This window comes from Schistocerca nitens, chromosome 1, assembly GCF_023898315.1.
Source record: "Schistocerca nitens isolate TAMUIC-IGC-003100 chromosome 1, iqSchNite1.1, whole genome shotgun sequence".
NCBI classification, from domain to species: domain Eukaryota; kingdom Metazoa; phylum Arthropoda; class Insecta; order Orthoptera; family Acrididae; genus Schistocerca; species Schistocerca nitens.
The window spans coordinates 1133577254-1133601786 of NC_064614.1; the positions used below are offsets into that span (position 1 = coordinate 1133577254).

Genomic DNA, 24533 nt, shown 5'->3' on the forward strand with positions numbered 1-24533 from the left:
ACAGGGATGTGAAGCCATTAGAGACCAGTGCAGTAGCCAGAGGCCCTAGATTTCTCGGGTGAGGAACCGTGTCGCGGACAGCCCGATCGAGATGGTCCCACAAATTTTCGATAGGTTTAAGTCCGCGAAATTTGGCGGCCAGGGGAGTACGGTAAACTCATCCTGGTGCTCTTCGAACCATGATTGTGTAGATAAAGCAGCGATTAGTATGATTAATCATTCAGAAACAGTCTTAATCGCATTTATTATTATTATATCGCCAACTGGTTTCAATCCGACGTAGGGGTCATCTTCTGGGCGTTTACACCATTCGTCGACTGCTGGTGGTGTCACTCCTGTCTACATAACGGCAGCAAACTATCAATCTTACCCGCATTATATTCAGGAGTCACCTGTACTTTTACTCAACAGGAAACTATCAATAGTTTGATAGTTTCCTGCCGTTATGCAGACAGGATTGACACCACAAGCAGTCGACCAATGGTGTAAACGCCCAGAAGATGACCCCTACGTCGGGTTGAAACCGATTGGCGATATAATAATAATAAATGTGATTAAGACTGTTTTTGAATAATTGGCTCTTCGAACCACTCACGTACACTGCGAGCTGTGTGATCCGTTCCATTGTCCTCCTAGTAGATGCCATCGTGCTGTGGAAAAAAAAAAAACTGCATTTAGGGGTGAACATGCTTCCAACGATAGGTGCTTACGTGTCTTGATCCATTGTGCAATCCAGAATGAGTAGATCACCCAGAAAATGCCACGAAAACTTTCCCCAGATCATAACGCACCGCCGGCCGCGGTGGTCTAGCGGTTCTAGGCGCTCAGTCCGGAACCGCGCGACTGCTACGGTCGCAGGTTCGAATCCTACCTCGGGCATGGATGTGTGTGATGTCCTTAGGTTAGTTAGGTTTAAGTAGTTCTAAGTTCTAGGGGACTGATGACCTTAGAAGTTAAGTCCCATAGTGCTCAGAGCCATTTGAACCATAACGCACCCTCCTCCAGCCTGAACCCTTCCGACGATTGTTGTAGGGTGTTTGCTTTCTGACATTTCACGCTGTGTTGTAGGGTGTTTGCTTTCTGACATTTCACGCTGTACTCGCCAACGATAATCCATTAGACGGAGGATAAAACGTGATTCATCTGAAAAGGACACCAGTCGCCAATCACTGAACGTCAAATTACGGTATTGACGAGCAATTTCCAGTCTTCTCTGCTGCCGGCCGATGTGGAAGAGCGGTTCTAGGCGCTTCAGTCCGGAACCTCACTTTTGCTACGATTGCAGGTTCAAACCCTGCCTCAGGCATGGATGTGTGTGATGTCCATAGGTTAGTTAGGTTAAGTCCCATAGTGCTTGGAGCCATCTGAACCTTCGTCGCCAATGAAGAGGAGTCAGCATGGGTGTACGAACCAGGCACCTGCTGCTCAAGAGCTGCAAGTCTATCCGCCCCTACAGATCTCCGTAGCCTTCATTCACCCTTGTCATCTATGGCCCATGATCATCACAGCTGCCTCGGCGCCGGGTCTGAGTAGCCCAAAAGCTAATGATCAGGCCCATTTGGACGTCAGATAAGTCGGTACGTTTCCGTACCACGACAACGACTGCACTGTTTTTCCCCGGCCCACCCACCCAACACGCCTTATCTACCCTCCTCTCTTAGTGCCGCTACCTGCCGTCTGTGAGCGGTTATTGCATGTTGACGTCGAACATACGCTGTGACTGTGCCGTGTACAAGAGAAAATACATGATAAATGAGTGTGATTTTGGATATTTATGGCGCGAAATTTACTTCACAGAGCTGCCAACTCTGGCAGCAGCATCGGCTGTAACCCGGTCGGGCTTAGGTGACAAGACGCAGCTCCGTCACTGCATGCTGCTTCAACTCGTTGCCAGAGATCATCAATCGCTGGCGAGTAATGGCGTGCTGGTCTCTCACAAACACACGACACGTGTTTTCAGTGGGTGAGGTGACAGACGCAGCTCCGTCACTGCATGCCGCTTCAACTCGTTGCCAGAGATCATCAATCGTAGTGGCTGGCGAGTAATGGCGTGCTGGTCTCTCACAAACACACGACACGTGTTTTCAGTGGGTGAGAGTTGTGCAAAACGTGCTGGCCAGAGCAACAGTCAGACACTCTCTGTGCCGCGGTAGGTCAAGACACTACAGGCGATGTACAGTCTTTCGTTATCTTGTGGAAAGATAACGAAATGGACACGTCAAAGATAGAGCACAGCCACGAGCCTAAAAACATTGTTATGTAATTATGCGAGTGGGGTGAAGCTGTGGTATGGAAATTAGTGGGCAGTTTAAAGACGAATACAAGGCGGTGAACAATGTTTGTAGGGTGACTGCGTTGGTTATGACATGGGGAAAAGCAGGTTAACGCGAAATGGAGAGAAGCAGCAGAAAAGAAAGAGATGGGGAGAGAACAATACTGTTTTATGTTGTATTTTTTGTATCAAAACAATATCCTCTGAATCCTTGGTGACAGCTGTGGCCAGGGAAAGTTTTGATTCTTTCTCAGCATATCGAGGATGGCTCTGTGAAACGTCTTGCTACTAGTGTTGTCTTTGTTGACCTGAGTGCGGTCCACGACATGGTGAAGATCGGGAGGCTTCTCCCAAATGAGTACAATACCACAAAGGTTTACGACTTTATGAATATTACTGCAGAGCTGCTCACCAACAGGGGATTGTACGTTACCTTTGAAAACACTTAAGGCCGGCCGGGGTGGCCGAGCGGTTCTAGGCGCTACAGTTTGGAACCGCGTGACCGCTACGGTCGCAGGTTCGAGTCCTGCCTCGGGCATGGGTGTGTGTGATGTACTTAGGTTAGTTAGGTTTAAGTAGTTCTAAGTTCTAAGTGCTCAGAGCCATTTGAACCATTTGAAAACACTAAATGTCAGTGCTGGAAAAAGCAAAATGGCTTTCGCTAAGGAAGCGTTCTTGCTCCCACACTATTTAATTTGTACACCTTGACCAACCATATGAAGAGGCTTGCGCCTCATTTATTTATGCCAACAATTTGTCCCTCCCGACCCAGCATAACACATTTAAAGGTGTCGAAATACAACTTTCGTCGGACCTTGACGACCGTGGAGAGTTTTACGAAGCCAACGCCGTGAATTCAAGTCCTAGGAAAACGGTAGTCAGTGCTTTCCACCTCCACGACAAACAATCCAAATAGAAGTTACAGATCTTATGGCTAGGAACTCTTGTCAGCCACAGTACTGCTCCTAAATATGTACGTTTTCATTACTCTTCACCAGACATGCCGTCCGATGACATGATGCCTGATACCAACGCCAGTCGAGAGGAGCTGAGTTCTGTCCACAATAGCACCACTCTCTATCCGACGGGTAGTAACACAACGAAACCCGAAAAAAGAGCAAACTCAACACGGAAAACAGACACCCACCCAATCGTGATGAACCTGTTGCTCACCGTCTTTGCGGCAGTAAAAGCATTATGTCAAGTACCTCTCGCTTAATAAAATCAAATGCAGAAGAGGGTCTTCAACGCTGGCAGACAGAGCTACGTCTACCACCAGGAAACATCTTGCCATGGCCAACACGGATCACTTAATCGTCTTCGTGGGAGAATTGAAAGAAGTATACCGAGGTGAGCTCGCCCGGTTGGCCGTGCGGTCTGACGCACGGCTTTCCGGGAGGGAAGGAGCGCCTGGTCCCCGGCACGAATCCGCCCAGAGGATTTGTGTCCAGGTCCGGTGAACCGGCCCGACTGTGGATGGTTTTTAGGTGGATTTCCATCTGCCTCGGCAAATGCGGGCTGGTTCCCCTTATTCCGCCTCAGCTACACTATGTTGGCGATTGCTGCGCAAACAAGTTCTCCACGTACGCGTACACCACCATTACTCTACCTCGCATCATGGGGGTTACACTCGTCTGTTGTGAGGCGTTCCCTGGGGGGATAGCGATAGCCCACGTACAGGTGGTGGTAGTATCGTGTATACAAGATATAAAAGGGCTCTGAGCGCTACGGGACTTAACATCTGTGGTCATCAGTCCCCTAGAACTTAGAACTACTTAAACGTAACTAACCTAAGGACATCACACACATCCATGCCCAAGGCAGGATTCGAACCTGCGACCGTAGCAGTCAAGCGGTTCCGGACTGAGCGCCTAGAACCGCTAGACCACCGCGGCCGGCGATATAAAAGGGCAGTGCATTGGTGGACCTGTTATTGTGCTCAGGTGATTCATGTGAAACAGTTTCCAATATGATTATGGCCGCACGGCGTGAATTAACAGTCTCTGGACGTGGAATGTTAGCTGAAGCTAGATACCTGGGACATTCCATTACTCAAATCGTTAGGGAATTCAGTATTCTGAGAGCCACAGTGTGAAGAGTGTGCCGAGAATACCAAATTTCAGGTATTACTTCTCACCACCGACAACGCATTGGCCGACGGCCTTCACTTAACACACTCGAGCAGTTGCGTTTGCGTAGAGTTGTCAGTGATAAGAAACTACCCCGCATGGGGCCTCCCGGCCAACAATGCCATACGATCATTTCATTTCATTTTTCAGCAACACTTTGTGAAATAACCGTATGAATCAATGAGGGACGTAAGACGAAAGTATCCATTAGGACAGTGTAGCGAAATTTGGCGTTAATGGGCTACGGCAGCAGTCGACCGACGCAAGTACTTTGCTAACAGCACGACATCGGCTGCAGCGGCTGTTCTGGGTTCATGATCATGTCGGTTGGATCCTAGACGACTGGAAGCTGTGGCCTGGTTAAAAAATGGTTCAAATGGCTCTGAGCACTATGGGACTCAACTGCTGTGGTTAACAGTCCCCTAGAACTTAGAACTACTTAAACCTAACTAACCTAAGGACATCACACACATCCATGCCCGAGGCAGGATTCGAACCTGCGACCGTAGCAGTCGCACGGTTCCGGACTGCGCGCCTAGAACCGCGAGACCGCCGCGGCCGGCGTGCCCTGGTTAGATGAGTGCCGATTCCAGTTGGTAAGAGCTGATGGTAGGGTTATAGTTGGCACAGACCCCACGATGCCATGGACCCAAATTGTCAACAAGGCATTGTGAAAGCTGGAGGTGGCTCCATAATGGTGTGGGCTGTATTTACGTGGAATGGACTGGGTATTTTGGTCCAAGTGAACCGATCACTGACCATTTGCAGCCAATCATGGACTTCATCTTCTCAAAAATGATGGAATTTTTATGGAGGACAATGCACCGTGTCACTGTGTCACAGTTGTCCGCGACTGGTCTGAAGAACATTCTGAACAATCCGAACGAATGATATGGCCACCCACATCAACCGAAATGAATCCCATCTAACATTTATGGACATAATAGAGAGATCAGCTCGCCCAAAAAATCCTGCACCGGCAACACTTTCGCAATTATGGACGGCTATAGAGCCAGCATGGCTCATTACTTCTGCATGGGACTTCCCGCAACTTGTTGAGCCCATGCCACGACGAGACGCTGCACTGTGCCGAGAAAAAGGTGGCCCGACACGATTTTAGGAGGTATCGCATAGCTTTTGTTACCTCAGTATAAAACTGCCATGTTAAAGTGGGGACTGTGCGATAACCAAGGTATGTCCCGTGCGTGTGGTGCTAAGCAGCGGTTCTTTCACTGCCCTGTGTACATCATCTCCTCAGGCAGTGTGATGCGAGAGGATCTGGCAGTGCACCTTGCTGAGGCGCTACACTTCCATTTAAATAGTTGTCACTGATGACACTTCCGATCTAAGTAAAAAACAGTAGAAGATGCAGTTAGTCCAAAACTGACAATTGTAGGTTGTAGACCAAGAACGAAACCAAAATTGTGAGTATAGCTGTTTACAGACCACGGATGAAGTTTTAATCCAATAATACGTATTGTAAACCAGATGCATGAGACAGGCGAAATACCCTCAGAGTTCAAGAAGGATATAATAATTCCAATCCCAAAGAAAGCAGGTGTTGACAGATGTGAAAATTACCCAACTATCAGTTTAATAAGTCACAGCTGCAAAATACTAACACGAATTATTTACAGACGAATGGAAAAACTGGTAGAAGCTGACCTTGGGAAAGACCAGTTTGGAGTCCGTAGAAATATTGGAATACATGAGGCAATACTGACCTTACGACTTATCTTAGAAGAAAGATTAATGAAAGGGAAACCTACGTTTCTAGCGTTTGTAGACTTAGAGAAAGCTTTTGACAATGTCGACTGGAGTACTCTCTATCAAATTCTGAGGGTGGCAGGGGTAAAATACAGGGAGCGAAAGGTTATTTACAATTTGTACAGAAACCAGAAGGCAGTAATAAGAGTCGAGGGGCATGAAAGGGAAGCAGTGGTTGGGAAGGGAGTGAGGCAGGGTTGTAGCCTCTCCCCGATGTTATTCAATCTGTATATTGAGGAAGCAGTGAAGGAAACAAAAGAAAAATTCGGAGTAGGTATTAAAATCCACGGAGAAGAAATAAAAACTTTGAGGTTCGCTGATGACATTGTAATTCTGTCAGAGACAGCAAAGGACTTGGAAGAGCAGTTGAACGGAATGGACAGTGTCTTGAAAGGAGGGTATAAGATGAACATCAATAAAAGAAAAACAAGGATAATGGAATGTAGTCGAATTAAGTCGGGTGATGCGGAGGAAAGTACATTAGGAAATGAGACACTAAAAGTAGTAAAGGAGTTTTGCTATTTGGGGAGCAAAATAACCGATGATGGTCGAAGTAGAGAGGATATAAAATGTAGACTGGCAATGGCAAGAAAAGCGTTTCTGAAGAAGAGAAATTTGTTAACATCGAGTATAGATTTAAGTGTCAGGAAGTCGTTTCTGTAAGTATTTGTATGGAGTGTAGCCATGTATGGAAGTGAAACATGGACGATAAATAGTTTGGACAAGAAGAGAAGCTTTCGAAATGTGGTGCTACAGAAGAATTACATGGATAGATCACATAACTAATGAGGAGGTATTGAATAGAATTGGGGAGAAGAGAAATTTGTGGCACAACTTCATTAGAAGAAGGGATCTGTTGGTAGGACAAGTTCTGAGGCATCAAGGGATCACAAATTTAGCATTGGAGGGCAGCGTGGAGGGTAAAAATCGTAGGGGGAGACCAAGAGATGAATACACTAAGCAGATTCAGAAGGATGAAGGTTGCAGTAGGTACTGGGAGATGAAGAAGCTTGCACAGGATAGGATAGCATGGAGAGCTCAATCAAACCAGTCTCAGGACTGAAGACCACAGCAACAACAAACGGAATACGCATTTTTAGCGGACCCTTTCGAATAATTGTGCAGGTACCTGTTGGCCCTCTTGCTGGAGGTCTTGAGCTTGGTGCTGCCGAACTTGGTCTGCGCGAAGGTGGCGGTGGTGAAGGTGAGCGGCGGCGGCGGCGGCCTCGTGAGGAAGGAGGCGGCGACGGGCGACGGCGAGCCGGCCGGGCTGGGCGCGGGCTGCGGCGACGCCGACCCGGCGTGCGGCTCCGCCTCCACCGGCCGGAAGCACTGCGCCTCCGGGTTGAAGGTGCGCGTCACCTCGCGGTCCTCGGCCGACGCCGACGCCGGGCCGCCCCCGCTGCCGCCCCCGCTGCCGCCCGCCGCCGGCGAGCCCTCGCCGCCGGCGCCCCCCGCGCCCGCCCCCGACTCGCTCAGCAGCAGCTTCACCGCGCCCTTCTCGCCGATCCGGTAGCTCACCTCGCCGGGGTCCACCTGCCGGCAATGGTGCTCTGTCAGCTGGCTCTTCACCATCACAAGTACGTTGTGCAATATATTTCAAAAACATCGCACATTATCTCAGGTGTTGTACATCTAAGTATAAAATACAAGAAACATTTTATCAAACGGTTTACAGTAGGTTTCTAGAAGACCGTAGCGCCCCAAAATATTGGATAAGGGCAGAGGTCATCCTCGTTTTCAAGAAGGGACGTCGAACAGATGCGCACAACTATTGACCTATATCTCTAACTTCGATCAGTCGTAGAATTTTGGAACACGTATTATGATCGAGTATAGTGACTTTTCTGGAGACTAGAAATCTGTAGGAATCAGCGAGGGTTTCAAAAAAGACGATCGTGTGAAACCTAGCTCACGCTATTCGTCGATGTGACTTCCGCAAGGCGTTTGATACAGTTCCCAACAGTCGTTTAACGAACAAAGTAAGAGCATATGGACTATCAGATCGGTTGTGTGATTGGATTGAAGAGTTCCTAGATAACAAAACGCAGCGTGTCATTCTCAATGGAGAGAAGTCCTCCGAAGTAAGAGTGATTTCATGTATGCCGCAGGGGAGTGTCGTGGGACCGTTGCTATTCACAATATACATAAATGACCTTGTGGATAACATCGGAAGTTCACTGAAGCGTTTTGCGGATGATGCTGTAGTATATCGAGGCAACGGCCTTGTCGCAATGGTTACACCGGTTCCCGTGAGATCACCGAAGTTAAGAGCTGTCGTGCGTGGTTGGCACTTGGATGGGTGACCATCCAGGACGCCATGCGCTGTTGCCATTTTTCGGGATGCACTCAGCCTCGTGATACCAATTGAGGAGCTACTGGACTGAATAGTAGCGGCTTCGGTCAAGAATACCATCATAACGCCCGGGAGAGCGGTGTGCTGACCCCACGCCCCTCCTATCCGCATCCCCCACGGAGGCTGACACGGCGGTCGGATGGTCCCGGGAGGCCACTCGTGGCCTGAAGACGGAGTGCTGTAGTATATCGAGAGGTTGTCACAATGGAAAATTGTACTGAAATGCAGAAGGATCTGCAACGAATCGACGCATGGTGCAGGGAATGGCAATTGAATCTTAATCCAGACAAGTGTAATGTGCTGCGAATACATAGAAGGAAAGATCCTTTATCATTTAACTACAACATAGCAGGTCAGCAACTGGAAGCAGTTAATTCCATAAATTGTCTGGGAGTAGGCATTAGGAGTGATTTAAAACGGAATGACCATATAAAATTAAACGTCGGTAAACCAGAAGCCAGAATGAGATTCATTGGAAGAATCCTAAGGAAACGTAATCAGAAACCAAGGAAGTAGGTTACAGTACACTTGTTCGCCCACTGCTTGAATACTGCTCACCAGTGTGGGATCCGTACCAGATAGGGTTGATAGAGAAGATCCAACGGAGAGCAGCGCGCTTCGTTACAGGATCATTTAGTAATCGCGAAAGCGTTACGGAGATGATAGATAAACTCCAGTGGAAGACCGCAAGAGAGACGCTCAGTAGCTCGGTACGGGCTTTTGTTGAAGTTTCGAGAACATAGCTTCATCGAGGGGTCAAGCAGTATATTGCTACTTCTTAATCTCGCGAAGAGACCATGAGGATAAAATCAGAGAGATTAGAGCCCACATAGAGGCATACCGACAATCTTTCTTTCCACGAACAATACGAGACTGGAATAGAAGGGAGAACCGATAGAGGTACTCAAAGTACCCTCCGCCACACACCGTCAGGTGGCTTGCGGAGTATGGATGTAGATGTAGATGTAGGTAAATGGCTAAACGTAACATAATAAATTATACAGTACGTGAGAGAGAAACTCTCAAAGTTTTCAAACGTTACACCGGCAAGTTAGTTTCGAAAACTACCGACAGTGGCGCATCGACAGTAATTGCTGGAAAAGGTAACCAACCAAGTGAGAAAGCATTTTGTGTGCGGTAATTTGCGCATTGACAATGGGTAGTGAATGTGCAAGCAGTTCTGTGGCTATTTTCACAAGATACCAACAGTTAACACTAGCCTATAAAATAGCACAAGAAATTGTTTGTGTGATGCAAAACATTCAGGTCTACCCGGCATTTAAGAGGAGACAGTGGACTGTGTCAGGAACATGATGTTACGAAGTCCCACAAAGTCTCTCTGTCAAGTTAGTGCAGGACTGAACATCCCTCAGTCAGCAGTGCGGGAAATCCTTCGTAAGCAATTAAGAATGAAGCAGTACAAATTGCAGCTCCTGCCAAGTCATAAGGCACGATGACAAAATTGCACCTTCTGCGGTTCTGCACTGATATGTAAAAGCATCTTGAAAATGATGACTTCGCAAGCAAATTAATCGTGTCATAGAGGCGCCATTCGTTCAAAATGGTTTGAATGGCTCTGAGCACTATGGGACTTCTGAGGCCATCAGTCCCCTAGAACTTAGAATTTCTTGAACTAACCTAAGGACAGTGGACAAAGTTCAGAACCGTCGTACAATATGCATCGGATGAGTATGTGCCAAGCAAGATCGTAAGAGATGGAAAAGAGCCACCGTGGTACAACAACCGAGTTAGAAAACTGCTGCAGAAGCAAAGGGAACTTCACAGCAAACATAAACATAGCCAAAGCCTTGCAGACAAACAAAAATTACGCGTAGCGAAATGTAATGTGAGGAGAGCTATGCGAGAGGCGTTCAACGAATTCGAAAGTAAAGTTCTATGTACTGACTTGGCAGAAAATCCTAAGAGATTTTGGTCTTATGTTAAAGCGGTAAATGGATCAAAACAAAATGTCCAGACACTCTGTGACCAAAATGGTACTGAAACAGAGGATGACAGACTAAAGGCCGAAATGGTAAATGTCTTTTTCCAAAGCTGTTTCACAGAGGAAGACTGCACTGTAGTTCCCTCTCTATATTGTCGCACAGATGACAAAATGGTAGATATCGAAATAGACGACAAAGGGACAGAGAAAGTATTAAAATCGCTCAAAACAGGAAAGGCCGCTGGACCTGATAGGACACCAGTTCGATTTTACACAGAGTATGCGAAGGAATTTACTCCCCTTCTTGCAGCGGTGTACCGTAGATCTCTAGAAGAGCGTAGCGATCCAAAGGATTGGAAAAGGGCACAGGTCATTCAAGTGTTTAAGAAGGGACGTCGAACAGATGTGCAGAACAATAGACCTTTATCTCTAACGTGGATCAGTTATAGAATTTTGGAACACTTATTATGTTCGAGTATAATGAATTTTCTGAAGACTAGAAATCTACTATGTAGGAATCAGCATGGGTTTCGAAAAAGACGATCGTGTGAAACGCAGCTCGCGCTATTCGTCCACGAGACTCAGAGGGCCATAGACACGGGCTCCCAGGTAGATGTCGTGTTTGTTGACTTCCGCAAGGCGTTTGACACAGTTCCCCACAGTCGTTTAAAGAACAAAGTAAGAGCATATGGACTATCAGACCGGTTCTGTGATTGGATTGAAGAGTTCCTTCAGGTGTGCCGCAGGGGAGTGTCGTAGGACCGTTGCTATTCACAATATACATAAATGACCTTGTAGATAACATCGGAAGTTCACTGAGGCTTTTTGCGGATGGTGCTGTAGTATATCGAGAGGTTGTAACAACGGAAAATTGCACTGAAATGAAGGAGGATCTGCAACGAATTGACGCACGGTGCAGGGAATGGCAATTGAATCTCAATGTAGACAAGTGTAATGTGGTGCGAATACATAGAAAGAAAGATCCTTTATCATTTAGCTGCAATATAGCAGGTCAGCAACTGGAAGCAGTTAATTGCATAAATTATCTGGAAGTAGGTATTAGGAGTGATTTAAAATGGAATGACCATATAAAATTAATCGTCTGTAAAGCAGATGCCAGACTGAGATTCATTGGAAGATTCCTAAGGAAATGCAATCCGAAAACAAAGGAAGTAGGTTACAGTACACTTGTTCGTCCACTGCTTGAATATTGCTCACCAGTGTGGGATCCGTACCAGATAGGGTCGATAGAGGAGATAGAGAAGATCCAACGGAGAGCAGTGCGCTTCGTTACAGGACCATTTAGTAATCGCGTAAGCGTTACGGAGATGATAGATAAACTCCAGTGGAAGACTCTGCAAGAGAGACGCTCAGTAGCTCGGTACGGGCTTTTGTTGAAGTTTCGAGAACATAACTTCACCGAGGAGTCAAGCAGTATATTGCTCCCTCCTACGTATATCTCGCGAAGAGACCATGAGGATAAAATCAGAGAGATTAGAGCCCACACAGAGGTATACCGACAATCTTTCTTTCCACGAACAATACGAGACTGGAATAGAAGGGAGAACCGATAGAGGTACTCAAAGTACCCTCCGCCACACACCGTCAGGTGGCTTGCGGAGTATGATGTAGGTAAATGGCTAATCATAACACAATAAATGATACAGTACGTGAGAGACAAACTCTCAGAGTTATTTTAAATGTGGTATACCGGTAAGTTAGTTTCGAAAACTCCCGACAGGGGCGCATCGACAGTAATTGCTGAAATATGTGGCTAACCAGGTAGAGAAAGCATTTTGTGTGCTGTAATTTGCACCTTGACAAAAGGTAGTGAGTGTGCAAGCAGATCCATGGCTATTTTCACAAGATTCCAACAGTTAACAATAGCCTATAAAGTGGTACAAGAAGTTCGAGGAGCGTGGTTGTTTGAGCGATGCAAAACATTCAGGTCTACCCGGCATTTAGGAGGAGACAGTGGACTGTGTCAGGGACATGATGTTGCGAAGTAACGCAAAGTATGTCTGTCAAGTTAGTGCACGACTGAACATCCCTCAGACAGCGGTGTGGGAAATCCTTCGAAAGCAATTAAGAATGAAGCCGTATAAATTGCAGCTCCTGTCAAGCCATAAGGCACGATGACAAATTGCACCTTTTGCGGTTCTGCACTGATATGTAAGACCGTCTTGAAAACGATGACTTCGCTAGCAAATTAATCGTCAGTCATAAAGGCGCCTTTCGTCTTTCGGTAAAGGTCAACCCACAAAACACATGCGTAAGGGGGGGGGACAAAGAATCCATTCACAACCGTCGAACATGTCCAGAATTCCGAGAAAGTTAACATGTCCTGTGCCGTATCAAACAAGATAGTTGACGGATCCTCCTACTTCGCTGAGAGAAATGTGAATGATACCACCAGTCTCGACTTGCTACAACTGTGGCTCATGCCACACCCTGAAGCATAACAGGGACTTCATCTTTCACATTCAGATAACTGTGTACGAAATTACCTGAATGAGACGTTGCCACGTCGCTGGATCGGCTGCGCTGCAGCCACTGACTGGCGCTATTCAAATGGCCACCCACAGTCTCCGATCTTGAGACCTCGCGATTTTTCTTTTTTATTAGGTAGCTTTCTTGTCTGTCTGTCTGTCTCCTCGTTACAAATTTTGCAGTTGATTTTAAACTAACATCGAGATGAACTAGAGCCTTGAAATTTCAAACATCGCTCAAAACTAGATGTCAGTCTCTTCGTTAGGGCTGTGGGTGGGGATGAAAAATGTTGCTAACAGCTGACGTCCCAGTTTCCCTGGAGGACTGGCGTGTTGTGGTAATAGTATCAGAATGCATTCCAGACAGATTACAAGTGGACAGGCACGGCTGAGCAGTGGACAGGCACGGCTGGAGATGGACAGAGAGACGGGCGGGAGGAGATAAGTGACATACGTGTGACATACGAATAAAAGGGCAAAGCCATCAAGTATATGTAGTATAGTATTTAAAAAACCATTACAATAATGATTATCTTTAAAAAATACTTAAAATAACATTTTTATAGCACCAAGCTCAAAAAATGCACAAAATTTCTTCACGTAATATCCACGATGGACAACACAAAATAAAACGAAATGTAGCAGGATTCGCATACTGCGGCTGGTGATCCTCTAAATATACTAATTTGTGGAAAGCCTCGGCAAAGAGAACTGATTTTGTATAATGCTACTCAGTTACTTAACATTTTCAGTTAACAGAATACACGCATGTGAAACGGTAAACTACAACACAAACTAAAAAATCTATGAGTTTAAAACCTAACATAACATTTTAAAACATAAAACAAATAATCAGAATAAGAACGAACGTTTAGATATTTTAATTAGCTATGGCGAAAATACTCCAACAGCACATTGTGTACAGCTTATTATCCAAAAAAAGGTATTTCGGAATATAGTTTTATTATACATGGATGGGTGTGGCGTGGAAACTCCTTTAATTTATTTTGTAACAAAAGGTTTCATTTTTCAAAATTAATTGTGGTGGGGTATTTTGCCAAATTTCGATTACAAAAATTGATTATAAATCTTTTAAGAACGTTAACCACATTTCAATTGTTATATGAAAGACATTTTGATATTACATGGTTTCGAAGACATTCGCTCTAAACTCAGCATGTGAAATTACCTTTCGAGGCGTGTTTTACTCCTTAAAATTGAAACTGGGCAAAAACGAAAAAATAGGTATTGCATTATTTTGACCCCTCTACAAGCCGGCCAAATTTCATCAAGATCGTTTATTTACGCCTGGGAATTTGCCCTTGTTAGTGAAACGATTCAGATTCTTAACATAGATATTTTGCTTAATGGTTTTGGATGCCTCCCATTACAGAGACACACAAAACGCTCCCTGAATACTACGCTATCATTTCCGAATAGCAGAGACTTTCAAAAGTACCGAAAGCAGCAAGCAGCAGTAGGCGAGGGAGTGCCCACAAGTGCATGTCCTTTACCCGCTCAGAGTGCAAAGCTCCCGCTGAAGCCGTTGGACCACTTTCGCTTCTCGGCTGGCCTTGGCATCGCCTCAGACAGCAGGTCCGGTAAACCCGGCTTCCATAGTTCCAGGTACTTTCTGGGTTGCGTGTGTAGGGAACTGCTTTGGGTGCGGTTTCATTTCTACGAGTGTGCACGTTGTACCTCATAAGGACTGCCAGGTACATTTTCTCCGATGTTTCAGCACATAATTTTAACTTCGCTTTTGTAATGTACAGCCGAAGTCAGCTAAAACAAACGCTGCTCATCGCGTCTTTCATGCGACGCTCAGTATCGATGAAAAGCGTCGGTGTTTTTCCACTTACAAACAAAATGGTTTTCACAGCTGAATTTTACATGGCCATAGAGCGGCCCCAATTTTGTCTATTGCGATATTTATTTTATCGAAACCTATTAACGGGGACAGTAAAAAATGAAGAACAACAAGTACGCCAACAGCGCCTGAGCAGCGCTAATGCAAGAGGGTAGCTACGAGTGTGGACTAGGGTGGTGCTGCCACAGGTGGAGTAGCCTACTGGCTATTCTCCGTTTTTCACTTTCCCTGTTAATATATGTTGATAAAACAAATATCACAGTACACTAATACAGGACCGCCATATCGAATGACCATACAAAATTCCGCTTTAAAAATCATTTTGCTCGTAACGGGGAACAAAGTGACTCTTACCGTCGACACTGACACACGGCAGATGTGATGAGCAGCATTTGTTTGAGATGACTCCGGCTATACATTACAAAAACGAAGTTGCAGATATCTGCCGAAACATCGGAGAAAATGCGCCTGAGGACCAATAGGAGAAACACCCCGTATATAAATCACTGAATTACAGAAATTTTTGTTTCAGTAGTACTCTGAGCTTTTCGGCAACGACTAATAATCTGCAGATGGTGTTCACCTTCACAGCATGGACACACAACATTTGCATGTATAAGACTGTTAGTTGGTTTAAAATGGTAATACTATTAACTTTACGATGTTAGCGATATGAGTGAGTAGCGACACTTTTGTCATCATTTCAGTGGTATCGGTTTCGATACGAAGTATTAAATAATTTCATAGTATCGTAAGAAGCATTAAGTGTCTTTACTAGTAGTCTCGAATAGTTCTTCGGAAAATAATAAATAACCTTTTACATTAATGCAGCATCTACATAGTATACAGGAAACACGAATACAATAGTAAAAATTACATTATCTACAGTTTAAAACAAACAAACAGATTTTAGCTACATAAGAAGTAATATTAATAATTTGCCTACTAAGTTAGAAAAATGGTTCGACTATTGATTTTATATTAGAGTTACTCTTTAGTTCTGTGTTTGATTTTTAGAGTCAAGATAGTTAATGAAAACATAATATAATATCCATAGTCGGTCTTGTGTTCTAAATCTTTGGGGCTCAAGAGAAGCTTAAAAATATAAAGGCAATTAACGCCTTATGATGCTATCGGTATCTATGATTTTGTTCCGTTGTTATCGAATTATAGGTACAATTTTAAACATTGGTACTGATACGCAAATATCGAATCTGGCACTGAAACGTTCCTAGTACTATTATCACTGAAGGAAGTTTAGCACAGTTTTAATTAATAAAGTTTTAGAGTTCCTTCGTAGTCGCAGACATTTTTGGCAAGGCCAACAAGTAATTAAAGCATTGTTTATCTTATTAGTTAACTTATAACATTAAAAAAGTCAATATGTCTCTATTACTTAATAGATGTGTCATCACCAGTCATATTACTTCTAAGATTATAATGTATCCCAGTTATCTGCTGAAAGTGTCATAATCACTTAAAAGAGTTTTCGAAATTGTTGCTGCTGCATATGTTGTGTAGGTACCTATAAATAGGAGAATAAATGATTTAAATGAGTACTTAAGAAAAAAAAGTTTCGAGGACCCAATGAAATAGGACTAAGTAAAAGGATCAGTACGTTAAGCATTTCACGTTGCAAGTCCTAGTTTTCTGATTTGCAGAACAATTTATACCCAAAGTCTGGTATACTTTTCAGTTGTAAGCAACAATATCTTGGTAGAATTTAGCATTGAAATATGTTATTCAATATTGTGTTGCCATTTGTTTTTAGTTACATCGCAGGACTGGGCAATAAATACATCGCAGTCTGTCTGTAGAAATGAACAAGTCGACTTGCAACGCTCTCGGTATCTGTAAACGTGAACAGTAGCAATGACAATCAAAGCCGTAAAATCAATTATTTGGCATCACGAAAGCTTTCACTAGTCGTTTAACTACTCGCAAAAAATGGAGATGGACTCTCCGAAATCACTGTTTTAAGTACAATCGGAGAAATAAATACATGATGTGTTCTGCATTATGTGAAGTGTGAAACGTTAGTTGCATAAGAATATTAGTTCCGCCTTGGCTAACTGATGTAACTGTGTTACTTTCAACAAGTCAGACGGCAATAAATTCGCTTGCTTCGTACACCCTCTACCTTAAAGTTTACGATTGCAAATCTCACTGAACAAAAAGTAGCCATGGTAAAGAATTCTTCGTCAAGTACTTGCAATTTCTTACCAAGGGAGAATATAAAGCAGAAGAGTTAAACTGAATCTCACAGAATCATCGTACACATTAAATAATTCAAGATGTCATTTTCTTTGCTTTTGTTTTGTTTCTTTTCTTCCCTCATGCTACTTCATCGTCTTCTATTTATACCATTTCTCTTTTGAAAGATTATCGTAACACGAGAGCTGTCTTTCTTCCGACATTTTATTTGACTTATCCAGTCAATGATAGGGAAACCTACAATCGCCGGCCTCTGTGACCGAGCGGCTCTAGGCGCGTCAGTCTGGAAACGCGCGACCGCTACGGTCGCAGGTTCGAATCCTGCCTCGGGCATGGATGTGTGTGATGTCCTTAGGTTAGTTAGGTTTAAGTAGTTCTAGGGGACTGATGACCTCAGATGTTAAGTCCCATAGTGCTCAGAGCCATTTGAACCATTTTTTTGAACCTGCAATTTATCACTGACGCCGAAGCATGGCGCGGCTTGGCGTATTTCATTGCTCAGATGAGTTCATTGTCGCAACACTAGCGTATTTTAGAAAACTTGACAGTTTCTGTTTTACTAAAAGGTGGTCAGGATGCTGGGAAAAGTGTATGTACCTTTGAACGTAGAGTTCCCAAATATTTAAAATTCATGTTCTCTTAGCCTTTGCTGCCATTTACCATAGAATTTTTCTTAAAAACTACACACATAGTAATCTCGTTAACAACAGTAATTCAGTCCAAAGTGTTGAGTTGTTATCAGCTTACAGCTTCTCAATGTGAACAGCTTCGTCCCAACTGTTGAATTACTGTATGTACCTTTTGTGAAAAGGTATTAGCTGGAGAAGATTGAACCTTATAATTTAGTCGTAATAATGTCGAACAAATGACGTAATGAAACAAAGCCGTGCTGCTTCTGTTACTGTACATTTTTGTTATGTTTGCAGCCATTCTAATTTTTAACTCCAATTTTTTTGTCTCTCTACTGTTGTAAAAATTGCAAAACTGGTTCGTTGGGTGATGCATGGAGCCTGGAAGTGACAAGAAGCTGATATTAAAATTCCATCAAATTCTAACAAGTAGGTTTTGAGAAAAGGTACTTTTACATTACGAAAAATTTAAGATGAGGAGAAAAGCATTAAAAAAAAAACATACAAAATTCACATTGCTGTATCCAGCGATTCGCTCCACCACCAGCGGATCTCAAATCACGCCTTTTGAACCACGAGCGGCGCTACGAGCTATGAACCTGGGTTCTCGCTCCACGTAGGACCGCGCGACGCCGATCGGCCTCTTCCGACTCTGAATAAAGAACGCAACACACCTACCGCAGGACTACTTCAGCGACGTCCACGATCGTCGCTCAGACACTGTGGTATTTATACGACGACCACTGCGAAGGACCTTGTCTCTGCGAGGTTTGTTGTGCTGGAAGGATACTAACCTACATCTCATAGTCCACTATGCCAGCACCTGGAGTCGAGTTTTGTGTTTGTGTTCTGTGTAACCAGTGTCTTGTGTTTAATAAACGTGATGTGTACCGCGAAAAAAAAGGGGGAGGGTCAAATGGCTCTGAGCACTATGGGACTTTACATCTGAGGTCACCAGTCCCCTAGAACTTAGAATTACTTAAACCTAACTAACCTAAAGATGTCATGGTTGGGATTCACAGTCATGTTTGTGAGAGCTTATTAACAGATAACACATGTATTATCCCCTATTATGCTATAAATAAATATTCCCATCCTATCCTACTGCCCATTACAATCATAGCACTATTTAGTAAGCTGTGTGATGTCGACAGATGAAAAGACTTTACGATATAAAGCTTATACGTTGTGTCATTGGTGTGCACTGTCTTTGCTACGTGCACAGACAGTATCTTTAGTAAATGTATTTTCACGCCAACTGACTTAGCTCCACATGTCAGTGCACCTGAACTTGTATGTGTGATAGATTATTAGAACGATGGTAACATCGACAGTTCAGTATATATTTAACAACATATTACGATGTAATAAGTGTCGTTCTCATCAGATCTTGTGGGACTCTCACAGCCAAAAGGCTGCATTTTGACAACGACAGTTTTATTTTCTGACAGAATGTAAGTAATGTACATTTATCTCCAATTTTTATAATTGAGCTACTTTCTTAATGAAATGTTTGCTTAATTATTTATATACACCCTGTGCTTTACTTTTGTATTTTTGTGTTTAGGTAACTTTGCAGTGTTACTTGAAAATGGCCATAAGGCCGAAATTGCAATAGTAACAATAAATATTTTATACAGTCAACGGCGACTATGATGTCTTTTAAGTAACCGAAAGACATCACAGACACACCCATGCCCGAGGCAGGATTCGAATCTGCGACCGTAGCGGTCGCGCGGTTCCGGACTGAACCGCCTAGAACCGCTCGGCCACAGAACCGCGAATCAGCACACCTTATAATATACAAACATACACTCCATAACATGCCATATGCATAGGCTTTTTCTGCATATTATTGTCTTGTCTCTCCTATTTCTGTTTCTGCTTTCTCTTCCTTCTTGTTTTCTTTCTTAGCACCTCCACACTTATATTCACAGTTTATTTCCGTAACCTGTCTATTCTGCAGAGCTGCAGTGCACAAAATGACTGCTTCCACAATCATTCCACTCAGGATTAATTTGCGAGATTATAACCACCATTGGAAATGCTTCCAATCAACCTTCAGGTGAAAAGCACTCCGTCTTCAGGCACGAGTGGCCTACCGGGATCATCCGACCGCCGTGTCATCCTCAGAGGAGGATGCGGATAGGAGGGACGTGGACTCAGCACACCGCTCTCCCGGTCGTATGATGGTATTCTTGACCGAAGCCGCTACTATTCGGTCAAGTAGCTCCTCAACTGGCATCACGAGGCCGAGTGCAACCCGAAAAATTGCAACAGCGCATGGCGGCTGGATGGTCACCCATCCAAGCGGCCGACCGCGCCCAACAGCGCTTAACTTCAGTGACCTCTCGTGAACCGGTGTATCCACTGCGGCTAGGCCGTTGCCCCAACCTTCAGGTAAGGATATTGTTGTAGGGCAGCTGAACTGAGTGATAATGTGTGTTCTGAACTGAACGTAATTCGCACCGTAAAACCACATAAATATGTGGAGAATCAGAGATATGATATTCAGTCTCGAAACTGAATGTTAATCACTCTGTGAATCCAGAGAAGTCTGTAGATAATCTCTTTGAGCGACGCCTACTCGAAAGTCAAAATTCAACACGTCATAATTGTATGGCTATAAACGAGATTTGCCACCTTGTGTATCCGGCCAGAGTCCGCCACCATGCAGGCACAGCCACTGGGGCCTCTAAGTTCCTTGTAGCAGCCTCCAGATGAGCTCACAAACGTGGACCTCTTCCTGATTTCGTGCCAGATCCTTCAGCTGCTGATATACGTCCGCCGATAGCGTAGACAGCCGCCTGTGGAAGCTCTGTCAAATGCGGACTACATTGCTTCCGCCTCGGACTGGTAGACATGGAAATCCTTCTGCCCACAAACACGAATACACGGTGCGCCGCGGACACTCAGAGAGTTACGATCGAGCAGTTAGACAGTTCAGTTAAGTGCCTGCAGCCAGCTCAGTATAGTACTGTGAAGACTACATTCTGGCTTAGCAGCTGCTAGTTATGGAGTAACAGAACGATCAAGAGTGTCTGTACGATTTCTGTTAGTTAGTGACTATATCATAGACTGCCAAGTGACAGCAAAATTATATATCTTCTACATTTCGCGGCCCTGTCAGCAACTGTATAAATATTAATTTTAACTTTAATAATCAACAGCCTCAGTTGCACCGTTTACCTAGAATTTACCTAGGTTTCAGTCGGGATAACCCAACCTCCTTCAGAATAACCGTAACTACTGTTTGTCCATAGTGGACATAATCAAGCTAAAACTACAAACCCATAAATTACCGTCAGACTGTCAAACTTATCTGGCACTGCCTCGGCCCCACTTCGCGACCGCGATGCGGCAGCCACGAGTGCTGTACTGGAACCTTCCGAGGCAGTTCCAGGTAAGTTTTAAAGTCTGACGATAATTTATGGATTTGTAGTTTAGTCTACTATGGACAAACGGTAGTTACGGTTATTCTGAAGAAGGTTGGGTTATCCCGACTGAAACCTAGGTAAATTGTAGGTAAACGGTGCAGCTGAGGCTGTTGATTTTTAAAGTTAAAATTAAAATTATTTATATTTCATTGTTTTAGGTTTAGGACATGTAGAGCCACATATCAAATTGGACTAAAGTTAAGTATAATTTTGTAACATACTCGTATTAAATGGTATTTGTTATTTCTTATTGTGCTGTCACGTTTCTGTTAAAAATGGTTCAAATGGCTCTGAGCATCATGGGACTTAACTTCTGATGTCATCAGTCCCCTAGAACTACTTAAACCTAACTAACCTAAGGACATCACACACATCCATGCCCGAGGCAGGATTCGAACCTGCGACCGTAGCGGTCGCGCGGTTCCAGACTGTAGTGCCTACAACCGCTCCGCCACCCTGGCCGGCACGTTTCTGTTACAGAGCCGCCCTGTCAAAAAAGTGTTCAATTAGCAAGCGTGCAGCTAGCCATCTTTAAGGAACTATAGCAAGGTTCAAATGGCTCTGAGCACTAAGGGACTAAACATCTAAGGTCATGAGTCCCCTAGAACTACTTATACCTAACTAACCTAAGGACATCACACACATCCATGCCCGAGGCAGGATGCGAACCTGCGACCGTAGCAGTCGCGCGGTTCCGGACTGAAGCGCCTACAACCGCTCGGCCACCGCGGCTATAGCAAGGAAACACTTTTTGCTACCGAGGATGTTTGGGCTGAATTAATAGTAGCATTCAATTACTACAGTGACAACATACCTGAAACAAGGTTTCCTTTCTACTATAACCTTTACTTTACACAAAAGGAAAGAAAAACCTGAAATTCAACTTTTTGCCAACAAAACTTGCCCATAAGTGCACTAGGCTGTCAAAAGAAGAAGAATATGTTTGTGATTAATCTTCATGGATGGAGCCCTAGGCACGTTCAGTTGTATTTCATTAACGTACTGTTCTTGGATAAATCATTTTAGCTATGTTGTTGATGTTATGTATTTCACATGATCGGTTTACAGAGTATGCAATTTCACCGTCGGATGGGCTTGTGGCACTCCAACTGATCCGAACCACAGAAATATGTAACGTGGTTCAAAATGCAAACTACAGTTGAGTCGGAATAAGGTGAACCCAGAGAGCTGCAGTGGGCTGGGCGTGGCAGGTTAACTCAACCAATACCGTAGCGCGATCTTGTAAACGTCTCTACGGCAATGCCTGAGTGTCGCCACAGCTCTGTAGACGGCTAGTGTTTCGCCTGCAGCCGTTAGCGTTTCGCAGTTGAAAGCTGGCAACAGAGCTGCGAGATGTCAGATTTTTCAAATGCCTTTTCTACTATAGGCAGCTTTACAAATTTTCGATGTGGTTACGTTTTGGATCACTTTATGTGCTTCTATCATTCGGTTGAATTGTGCTGTCAGATGCACGTCTGATGATGATATTGTGTAATTTCGAAATCGATTACGATAAATACATAAAAAAATGAAGATTTAAAAACACCACTCTGTCTACAGGTCACAAGTGGCCCAATGAGACCATCCGACAGCCGTGTCATCCTCAGAGGAGGATGCGGACAGGAGGGGCGTGTGGTCAGCACACCGCTCTCCCGGTCGTTACGATGGTATTCTTGACCGAAGCCGCTACTGTTCGGTCGAGTAGCTCCTCAATTGGCATCACGAGGCTGAGTGCACCCCGAAATTACATAACACCAGTAAAACATCTGAATCGGTTATGCAACAACAATACAATAAAGAAGAACTGTTTCGCCCGCATCTCGTGGTCGTGCGGTAGCGTTCTCGCTTCCCACGCCCGGGTTCCCGGGTTCGATTCCCGGCGGGGTCAGGGATTTTCTCTGCCTCGTGATGGCTGGGTGTTGTGTGCTGTCCTTAGGTTAGTTAGGTTTAAGTAGTCCTAAGTTCTAGGGGACTTATGACCACAGCAGTTGAGTCCCATAGTGCTCAGAGCCATTTGAACAATTTGAAGAACTGTTTCGGGATGAAAATGTCTTCTTCACTCCTAGCACGGTCCCTAGTTGAACTGCAGCGGCAGAGACGCGCTACTGACCCAGACGGCGAGCTCCTGGGGCAGGTTGTCGAGCACGTCGTGCACCGGGACGCCTGCCTCCCTGGCGGCGCGCTGCAGCACCGGGTCCACGGGGTCCCCCGTCTTGAGGCACCGGAACGCCGAGCCCTTGAACGGCTTGTCCGGGTACCAGTGGCCCTCGAACTTCTCCTTCAGGGCCTTCTCCAGCTCCTCGCCGAAAATATTGACGCGCCGCCTCGGCAGCTTGTTGTACAGGTACGAAATGACGAAGTTGAGTGCTACTTGCACTTCGATGTGCATGTTGATGGTGGGGTTTATCACTATTTTTTTGTTTTTTTACAAAAAGGTTCCGTAGTTGCTTTCTGAAACAGAGAAGAGAGAAAAGTCTCAGTTAGCACCGCATCCTCATAACGCAAGTCAAACATAAAACAGTTAGCCAATATGACAACAAACATGCGAGATCTCATGCATAAATACACTACTGGCCATTAAAATTGCTACACCAAGAAGAAATGCATATCATAAACGGGTATTCATTCGACAAATATACTACACTAGAACTGACATGAGATTACATTTACACGCAGTTTGGGTGTATAGATCCTGAGAAATCAGTACCCAGAACAACCACCTTTGGCCGTAATAACGCCCTTGATACGCCTGGGCATTGAGTCAAACAGAGCTTGGATGGCGTATACAGGTACAGCTGTCCAAGCAGCTTCAACACGATACCACAGTTCATCAAGAGTAGTGACTGGTGTATTGTGACGAGCCAGTTGCTCGGCCACCATTGACCAGGCGTTTTCAATTGGTGAGAGATCTGGAGAATGTGCTGGTCAGGGCAGCAGTCGAACATTTTCTGTATCCAGAAAGGCCCGTACAGGACCTGCAACATGCGGTCGTGCATTATCCTGCTGAAATGTAGGGTTTCGCTGGGATCGAATGAAGGGTAGAGCCACGGGTCGAAACACATCTGAAGTGTAACGTCCAATGTTCAAAGTGCCGTCAATGCGAACAAGAGGTCACCGAGACGTCTAACCAAAGGCACCCCATACCATCACGCCGGGTGATAGGCCAGTATGGCGATGACGAATACACGCTTCCAATGTGCGTTCACCGCCATGTCGCCAAACACGGATGCGAACATCATTATGCTGTAAACAGAACCTGGATTCATCCGAAAAAAATGGCGTTTCGCCATTCGTGAACCCAGGTTCGTCGTTGAGTACACCATCGCAGGTGCTCGTGTCTGTGATGCAGCGTCAAGGGTAACCGCTGCCATGGTCTCCGAGCTGATAGTCCATGCTGCTGCAAAAGTAGTCGAACTGTTCGTGCAGATGGT

General features: G+C 44.8%; 1 protein-coding gene and 1 pseudogene across 1 annotated transcript in view; one reads left to right on the plus strand and one right to left on the minus strand.

Annotated features, from left to right (window-relative positions):
- The window catches only part of LOC126199507 (protein Tob1-like), a 170630-nt gene that overhangs the window by 17777 nt on the left and 128320 nt on the right, over positions 1 to 24533 (minus strand). Inside the window, exons 3-5 of the mRNA XM_049936433.1 lie at positions 23213 to 23553; positions 7640 to 7704; positions 7298 to 7570 (exon numbers count right to left, since the gene is read on the minus strand). Coding sequence (XP_049792390.1) covers positions 7298 to 7570; positions 7640 to 7704; positions 23213 to 23491 — 617 coding nt within the window. The 5' untranslated portion in view covers positions 23492 to 23553. The remainder of the gene's footprint in view (positions 1 to 7297; positions 7571 to 7639; positions 7705 to 23212; positions 23554 to 24533) is intronic.
- LOC126209329 (5S ribosomal RNA) lies at positions 8385 to 8502 on the plus strand (annotated as a pseudogene).